The sequence below is a fragment of the Panulirus ornatus genome, chromosome 66, assembly GCF_036320965.1.
Source record: "Panulirus ornatus isolate Po-2019 chromosome 66, ASM3632096v1, whole genome shotgun sequence".
Taxonomy (NCBI): domain Eukaryota; kingdom Metazoa; phylum Arthropoda; class Malacostraca; order Decapoda; family Palinuridae; genus Panulirus; species Panulirus ornatus.
Window position 1 is genome coordinate 13,335,759 of NC_092289.1, and position 10,019 is coordinate 13,345,777.

At 50.4% G+C, this 10,019-nt stretch overlaps 1 protein-coding gene across 1 annotated transcript in view; it reads right to left on the bottom strand.

Moving 5' to 3' along the window:
• The window catches only part of LOC139746888 (serine/threonine-protein kinase PLK1-like), a 498,519-nt gene that overhangs the window by 79,628 nt on the left and 408,872 nt on the right, over positions 1-10,019 (bottom strand). Inside the window, exon 3 of the mRNA XM_071658544.1 lies at positions 3,667-3,783. Coding sequence (XP_071514645.1) covers positions 3,667-3,783 — 117 coding nt within the window. The remainder of the gene's footprint in view (positions 1-3,666; positions 3,784-10,019) is intronic.

The following is a 10,019-nucleotide window of genomic DNA, read 5'->3' on the forward strand; positions in this document are numbered from 1 at the left end:
GGTCAGTCACTCCCGCGCTGCTCCGTAGAAAACGATCTCTCGTCTTAAGAAAAGACAATATCCTAGCAAGAAAAAGGAAGTAGCAGAGAAGGCCCCAAAAGTCCCGATGAATTCAAGGAAAAGACGACGAAAGAAAACAAAACAAAAAAAAACACGCCTTAGCATCTCGCGTGTAAACATTTACGACAATCACCGCTCCAAGCCTTCAGTACAGAAACAAGAGGGGTTTAACGGGCCTCTTGCACAGGCTGGCTTCCCCTTCCCCTAGTCAAACCTAGAGCCTTTCTCTACATTCAAAACTATAAAATGGAGAGTTATAGTTAAACTAACAACATAAATAACCTCCTTCCCCTGAACTACCAGCAGAGAAAACACCAACAAAGGCAACTCGACTCGTTAAACCCCGCCTCTTTCCCATCTTGCCACAATACCTTCCTCACTTTTATCCTCCCCTGAGAGATTACCTTCCTTCTATCTCGCTAGTCTTTTCTTGGGCATTCCTTCCTTAGTTCTCAAGCGAGTTAAAGCAAGAGATTAACCCAACATTAGCTGCTATGAGAACTATCTTGCTTTTAACGTCGCGAACATGCAATAATAATAATAATAATAATAATAATAATAATAATAATAATAATAATAATAATAATATCAAAATGTTGTTGACATATACGAAATGCTAAGCAGTCATCATTACCACAAATACCTTCCCATAACAACTAGAGACAAAGCGACTCTTACAAACAGCAGACTCTGCAGCAACAGTTTCCAGGGCTTTAGCATGAATTTAATTAGCTCATTAAAAACATTAGCTGGCATCCCAACCGTTTGCATATAAATGACGCGTCACCCAGCCCACGCCCAAAGGCAACGGCATTTTTCAGATATCTCTTAATTCTGACATGATAAAAAGAAAAAAAAAAAACTAGTTCCTATTCTTTTGTTGACTCCCGGACTCGCTCGGACCATACTACAAAACTCAATGGTTCTATAACTCGGCATCATCGGCAAATAAGCAACCTACGGGGTAACCAACACACCAGTAATTACAACTGACAAAACTTGCAACTCAATGTTTTTTTGTTTTAAACAGCAAGTACACAATAAACGCTCGATACGATGGGACGTATGTGCACTTGAGAGCGCCTACGTAAACACTCTAAGAAGCATCACCTGAGGAACCGGTGTTCGTTCCCTGTCATTGTCGATTGCTGGTTCGAAAATTGGACGTCTGCCGGCCTCAGCTGATGATGACCCTGGCGGTCGAGAGGCCTAAAGCCGAGAGAGCCAACAACCCGACGAAAACAAACGCTCGTTAACCCTATTGTGCTTTGATGTATGGATGACCTTTAGCTGTCGAGAGCCATTAACTCCATATATATATATATATATATATATATATATATATATATATATATATATATATATATATATATATATATGTAAATCTGTGACAGTCTATGTGTGTCTGGAGCTGGAAGTGGAGTTCAAATATGTCTATTTGGCTCACGGTGAGCATCCGGACTGAAGCCATCAGTTAGGCTTACACTGAAGAATTCTCTATTAATGGAAATCTGCCTCTCCAAGAGACATGAGAAGATAAAACGAGTTCCAAAGTTTAGCGGTATAAGGAAAGAAAGAGTGATCGCAACGACTTACCCTTGAGCAGCCAACGGATACAGAATAGACGCAGTGGCCTGCCGAGTATTGCATGGTCTGGTTAACGGCGGGAGGGGTTACACAAGCAGCCAGCCAGCTCTCGAGAGACCAAAGTAATAGCCACAGAAGAGGGAGACGAGCAACGCTGCGGCGTATGGCAAGTGGGTCAAGACCCGAGGTCAGCCTGGAAGAGCTGATAAATCCGACTGTTTTAGACTCGACTTTGTCTCGTATGTATGAAGAGCTGGAACACTGAGGTCACTACACATCAGGCTCACCACCGCAGGGGGTCAACACACATCAGGGTCACCACACCAGGGGGTCAACACACATCAGGCTCACCACAGCAGGGGGTCAACACACATCAGGGATCACCACACCAGGGGGTCAACACACATCAGGGTCACCACACCAGGGGGTCAACACACATCAGGGTCACCACACCAGGGGGTCAACACACATCAGGCTCACCACAGCAGGGGGTCAACACACATCAGGGATCACCACACCAGGGGGTCAACACACATCAGGGTCACCACACCAGGGGGTCAACACACATCAGGGATCACCACACCAGGGGATCAACACACATCAGGGTCACCACACCAGGGGGTCAACACACATCAGGGTCACCACACCAGGGGGTCAACACACATCAGGGTCACCACACCAGGGGGTCACCACACTTCAGGGTCACCACACCAGGGGGTCAACACACATCAGGGATCACCACACCAGGGGGTCAACACACATCAGGGTCACCACACCACGGGATCAACACACATCAGGGTCACCACACCAGGGGATCAACACACATCAGGGTCACCACACCAGGGGGTCACCACACATCAGGGGTCACCACACCAGGGGATCAACACACATCAGGGTCACCACACCAGGGGGTCAACACACATCAGGGTCACCACACCAGGGGGTCAACACACATCAGGGTCACCACACCAGGGGGTCAACACACATCAGGGTCACCACACCAGGGGGTCACCACACATCAGGGGTCACCACACCAGGGGATCAACACACATCAGGGTCACCACACCAGGGGATCAACACACATCAGGGTCACCACACCAGGGGGTCAACACACATCAGGGTCACCACACCAGGGGATCAACACACATCAGGGTCACCACACCAGGGGGTCAACACACATCAGGGATCACCACACATCAGGGGTCACCACACCAGGGGGTCAACACACATCAAGGTCACCACACCAGGGGGTCAATACACATCAGGGTCACCACACCAGGGGGTCAACACACATCAGGGGTCACCACACACCATAACCACAACATACCAGAGTCATCAAACCACGATTACCATTCTTATAGCTCACCATACACCGGGGGTCACCACTGACGAGGGTCAACCACTCACGGGTCACCACACACCGGGGGTCACCACTCACCCAGGGTCACCAGTCACCAACAATTAGAAAAGCTCGTCACCACACACACACAAACTGAACACACCCCACATTGACCCCCTGCACAATGATCACCAAACACATGAAGTCACCACAACCACCATACACGAGGCACCAAAAAGGCCATCACCAGCAGGACTGACTGAGAGCCTGGGCGTCTACGGAAGATCATATGCTCATACGACATTTCTGTGTGATGCAAATGTTGTGGTCAAATACGAATGAAAAGAACCAATATGGTAAACAAAACATTGGTTTACGTAATGGTAAAAAAATGAATTTTAAATCTACGCGTACAACAAATGACAGGAGAGGTCCCACTGGGAAGAGGAAGAGGTCCCACTCGCATATGAAAGGGGGTCCCACTCGAATATAAGAGGGGTTCCATTGGCATACGAGAGAATGGGGGGGGGGAGTGGGGGGTCCCATTCGAAAATGAGAGTGGGGGTCCTACTCGAACATAGAGAGAGAGAGAGAGAGAGAGAGAGAGAGAGAGAGAGAGAGAGAGAGAGAGAGAGAGAGAGAGAGAGAGAGAGCGGGGGTCTCACTCGAGGCACACTCACCCTTCTGGCGCAGTTCTCCAGGATGATGTAGACGTTGGCGTCGTCCTCGAAGTAGTGGTGGAAGCGAACGACGTGGCGATGCCGTAGGTGGCGATGGACCTCGATCTCCCGGGCTATCTGCAGGGAAGAAGGAAGGGCATGGACGTCAGTGTCAGTTATGTAGCACCAGTTACGACACTAGTAGTACCAGCCAGGCCACCAGTTACGACACTAGTAGTACCAGCCAGGCCACCAGTTACGACACTAGTAGTACCAGCCAGGCCACCAGTTACGACACTAGTAGTACCAGCCAGGCCACCAGTTACGACACTAGTAGTACCAGCCAGGCCACCAGTTACGACACTAGTAGTACCAGCCAGGCCACCAGTTACGACACTCGTGGTACCAGCCAGGCCACCAGTTACGACACTGGTAGTACCAGCCAGGCCACCAGTTACGACACTAGTAGTACCAGCCAGGCCACCAGTTACGACACTAGTAGTACCATGGCACTAGTGAACCACTAGGACTCCAGCAGTCTGACACGGGTGGTCACAATTGTGCCGATAACCCAGCAAATTTACTGTGCACCCCAAGCTCATCCTGTGAGCGGCAGCGCAAAAGGATTACTGAGGTCACAAAGGCTCTTTCTCAGACACCGAGTGGATTTATATCACATAAGATGTTACATAATTGGTTCATATCTTACACAGCCTTTCATACAATAAGTCTTACAGACCAGATGCAGGGGTAAATAAAACGGGACAAAGCCTTGGAGCTTCAGGTATCTTGTTATCAACAATAAGGGGCTATTTTTGCTGCACCATTCTTCCCATCTATCCCTGAAAGACTCATTTTCTTTTTCACATTCTAAGACTTTACGACTCGCATGACTGACATCTCCAGATAGGCCACAGAGCCAGTGGTACTGGTACTGGCTTAGTGTTGAAGGTGAAGATTGTAAGTGATTGGTCTCTAAAGTGGATACGTAGGTGTAGTGATGTCAAAGGGAGCTATATGTAACAAGTAGACTACTGATGTTGCTGCTTCCTAACTTTATACAAATGATGTACCCCAAACATTGTCACGCTTTGGCTGTTATTTGGATCCATTTCGATTCACCTGTGCCATGGCATGCACGGATTATCAATTCTCTAGACACAAGATTAATTGAATCACAACACAGAAGTGTCAGTCCTATTAAAAGACTGATTTCAAACATTTTTTCTCAGTTCTTTCCGCCACGCTCAGCCTTCTAGTGGTGTTTGGGCTTCATTTTCCTTTTCTTTTTTTCTTCCCCAAGTCTATTAACACCTCTGCTATTACGTACGACAAGCTGGTGGTTGGTGACCTAATACGAGGCCTAAAGTAAGGCAAGTACGCATCTTGATGGCAACTCCGATATTCGTACAATAACGGGTCCTGGACACTGCAAGAACTTGAGGGGTTCTGGGCCTACCTGTACGCACGGTCGTCAGCCCCGACCAACCACGATCACAGCCACCCCCAACCACACCATGGCCATCGAGCTACATCACACAACCAGGGCTAGCCACACCACAACCAGGGCCACCCAGCCCACACCACCACACCAGTCCATCCAGCGCAGGGGAACATTAGCAACATGCTCTCTCGGGAGAGTCATCAATTTAGATTCAATTTCCAGGGCGGGAGACAACACGTCGGCCGAACGTTCGGCTGCGTCGGAGTCAGCAAGGGGCGTCAGGTTTGCTCGAACAATTAAACATTACCAGCGACCACTTCTCCCAACGTTGCTTTGCCGTCTACAGCCATACACTGTCGAACTCTGCCGTAAATTGGAGCACATCAGCTATTTCACATTAGGTCTGGATGAGTTAGTAAGAGTTAAGATCTAAATAAGATGACGCTTTAGCGAATCTCGTTCGATGAAGTCGTCTGCGCTTACAGCTGGCATCAGGACGCCCAAGCTTCCTGCAATCAGCATTATGGTATCTGTGTCCTCTCATCCAATCAGCTTACAGCGCCAGCCTTGGGTCGTACGCCCATCCTTTATTGCCAGAATATTGGACCGGACGACGCTGCCCGGCACCACCGTAAAGGTAACGGCCCAAGACTGAGAGGATGCTGGAGTTAGCGCCTCCCGCAGGAGGAGGACCTGGGACGCAACGCACCTTCGTTAGTAGGGCAGCGCGGCCGCAAGCACACCACCTGCCTAAGCTGGTTAGGTCTTCTCACGTTACCCACAGTAGCAGCAACTGGCCCCAAGGTGCATCTGTCGTGGTCTTCGACATCTCTCAGTCGTCTGACTGGGGAACATCTTCAGTCGTGGTCCTCGACATCTCTCAGTCATCTGTCGTGGTCCTCGACATCTCTCAGTCATCTGTCGTGGTCCTCGACATCTCTCAGTCATCTGTCGTGGTCCTCGACATCTCTCAGTCATCTGTCGTGGTCCTCGACATCTCTCAGTCATCTGTCGTGGTCCTCGATATCTCTCAGTCATCTGTCGTGGTCCTCAACGTCTCAGTCATCTGTTGTGAACCTCCACATCTCTAATGCATTCAACAAGATGTGGCACAAGTCTCATCTTACTTAACTTTTCTGCTTCACAATGTTCTCTAATGCCAGTCGTTCCACTGTGGTGTTCCTAAAGGTCCCACTCTATTCCCTAAGCTCTTTCTTCTCTACAAACGATCCTTTTTCCTCAATCCTATTCGTTTTCACGCCGGTAATTCCATTCTAAACCCTTCAACTCACTTTCCTTCCCCTTGCTCCCGCAAGTCGTTCTTTTTCTCGTACTGAACATAATTCATCTCCTACTGCGGAAGCGGCAACTTGGGCAAATTCAATAGTGTCTAAACGCAATTCCTAACTTTCCTCTTTAAATCTCAGTCGCTTCGAAAAACTTATTTTCAAAATATTAAAATCTAATCCTGATACAACAAACACATTAGGCCTGGCCATATCCTGTAAACACCATGTGATGAACATCATACAAATCTGCTTACCCAAAGCCCGGGAAGGGGGGGGGGGGGGCACTGCACAGGTGTCTCATGCCTAAACGGTGTGGCTTTTCTACCACTTCTCTCTCTCTCTCGCTCTCTCTCTCTCTCTCTCTCTCTCTCTCTCTCTCTCTCTCTCTCTCTCTCTCTCTCTCTCTCTCTATTTCACAAGCATTAACCTCGCCACTGTGATACGTCCGGATGAACCCCGACCTACTTGCACCTCCTTCCCATAGTTTTCATGTGACGAACCTCACGAGGATTGACCGTTATGAATTTTTCTCTCTCTTTCCCCATCTTCCTTCTGTCGTCTTTCGCTGTATCTAACTCCCCTTGAAGGGATCCCGTCACCAAACACCCCCGTCACCGAACACCCTGAGTACCGTACATTAATACCGACTGCATTTCCTTTCTCCACCATCAACCCACGACGGCTGCCTAGGCCCTAAAATAATCGAGATGGTAAACTGAAACGCTGGAGTGACAGGAGGGAGGGAGGAGTGGCCGGCATCTGTTGGGTCTGACAACACTTCAACCGGACCCCCCCAATCTGCGGCCGCAACACCGCCAGTATCAGCAACAACACTGTAACAACATTCTCGGCAAACACATTAGCGTCGCAGGTGAGGAGGAGGAGGACGAGGAGGAGGAGGGGCGGCCATTATTTGTCGCCAGGTAAATAAAAAAAGGGGATAAGACTACTGATGGTGGAGGACTGGAGGTCCGCCGGGTCATGGGAGGGACCACGGACCATACCTGCATGCTAAGGGCGAGGGGGTTCGCCAAGCAAGGGCCAAAAGGTCGTCTTTCAACACTGAAGTCCTGTCGGCGGTAGGTATACGACGAGGTGTATGTACGTCGAGGTCAGTAACCCGGGGGAGAGGTCACTGGGGGAGTAGGGACAACTAAACTAGTGGAGGAGTTGGGGGCACAGACGCCTTAAAGGTCACCGAGGTCAGGTGTCAACCATGGGTCGTGACCTCGGATCGAGTATCAACAACAGAGGTCAAGTACCAACCAAAAGGGGCTCAGAGGGTCAACTGTTGACGTCAGTCCCCAAGAGTTGGGTTCTAAATTGGCTGACACCAGAGTCATAGGGTCAACAGAGGTCAACCATCAACGCAGGTCACCAGAGGTCAATCATCAACATAGGTCACCAGGGGTTAAGACATCAACAAGGTGTCACCAGGGGTTAAGACATCAACAGGGTGTCACCAGGGGTTAAGACATCAACAAGGTGTCACCAGGGGTTAAGACATCAACAAGGTGTCACCAGGGGTTAAGACATCAACAAGGTGTCACCAGGGGTTAAGACATCAACAAGGTGTCACTAGGGGTTAAGACATCAACACACGTCACCAGAGATCAGCCATCACCACCAATCAATCCCCCAGGGTCCGATATCAACACTAAGTGATTGTGAGCAGCCATCAATATGTATCGAATCATCAATAACTGAGGGGGAGGGGGGCAGGTCACTTATCACCTGCAGAGGTCACCAGAATCAGAGATCAATAATAGTTCAGTGACTCCCTCCAGCTGCAGTTGCTGCCCAACATTGATCTGACCCGTGGTTGTATCCTGGGCAACTTAGCTGTGTACTCACCCAGGCTCGACCTGTGAGCGGGCAGCGCTACTTCCCAATCCTACCTCCGTCTTGCTTAACACACGCTCGATACAACGTGTTACGTACTACAAAAAAAAATATAAAAAAAAGAAAGGAAATGGGTCGAACCTAACGAGAGAGAGAGAGAGAGAGAGAGAGAGAGAGAGAGAGAGAGAGAGAGAGAGAGAGAGAGAGAGAGAGAGAGAGAGAGAGAGAGAGAGAGAGAGAGAGGCAGGCTCCGCGTGAGGGGGGCGGTAACGCGCCATAATACCAATATTGTGTTACCTCGACCCTCCCGGACCGACTCACTCGGCCATGAAGGCCCGCGTCATCACGACGGGGTCATCCCGGCCCCTTACACACACAAATCCACCGAAGGCCAGATCACCACCATCATCACCATCACCATCCCGGCCCCAGTATTCTACACCGAACCATCTCTGGCCACACCCAGCCCCAGCGGGACCTTTGACTTCCCTTCATCCAAAATCAGACAAAAAAAAAATAAAAATCATCCCTCCGTATCTCCACGACCAGACAGATGCCTCTGTATTTCGCTGAATTCTAAGGGAACGAGGAACGGCAGGAAGGAAGCGCGTACTCTACCACATGGGTAAGTAGCCATCACGGGACCTGGGTAGGCGGGCGGTCCCTGCGATACAGTCACGAACTGGGCGTAAATTCATTTTCAAGCTTTGCTTCGCCGTCAGGAGCGAAAACACACGCGCGCGCGCACACACACACACACACACACACACACACACAGGACCAGAGGCTGCCTCCCTCTGCTGCACACCTCGCAGTACCAACATAATTATCTGCTTTATTTCTCATCTACCAGTTTGAGGAATTGTCCGGAGATCTGCCTGCCTAGCTGAGGGTGTTTGCCGTCGGCTGCCTCCCTCACACAGTAGACGGCCCTCCACCCATCGCCAACTGGACCAGGGTGTAGGTCTCTTGGCGTCGCTAACACCCTACCGTACACTCTTCCCTCAGATCTCCTCCTTTAAAGGTTAGACACCGGGAGGACGAGCGCAGGGCGGGGTGGCACGGCCGTCTGTCTGAGGAGGCGGAGGAGGAGGAAGCACAAAGGTCCATGCCATGGTAACAAGACCTGACGAATCTCTCACATCACCATCCTTCAAGAACCAACGTCCAGTCACCCCACGACACTCGTACCCACGTGAAGGCTTCGCCCCAGACGGGGTGACAAGACATATGAACACTGCGACACGTCTGGCCTAATGTGCTGGACAGTCTCGCCCAACGTGTTCGATCCCTAATTCCACAACCACCCTCAAGTTCTAACTCTGGCGATCACCGCCGTAAACAAAGATCTCGGAGGAGAATGAGGCGATTTTCTTTCTCGTTGTCTCGAGAGCGACGGATAGAAACCCAGGAGAGATTTACGCTCATGAAGATGGCCAGGGGTAGAGGGAGGCGGAGGAAGAGATGGGGAGCTGGGAGGTGCTGTGTGTGGTTGGGGAGGAGGCTGTGTGAGCGGTGCGGCGGTAGGGGCGCTGTTTGCGGTGGCGGAGACGATGTTCGCGGTGGAAGGGACGCAGTTTGCGGTGGTGGGGCTGCAGCGTGCGGTGGAGAGGGAGCGCCTTCCATTAGGACTCAGGTGGGTCATGAGTGAGACGATACTCACCACACCTGACCTGTGTCTGGGTTGTCCAGCCTCCACACAGGTGTTCCCGGGTCTCATGTCAAGACCACAGGTGTTCCCGGGTCTCATGTCACGACCACAGGTGTTCCCGGTCTCATGTCACGACCACAGGTGTTCC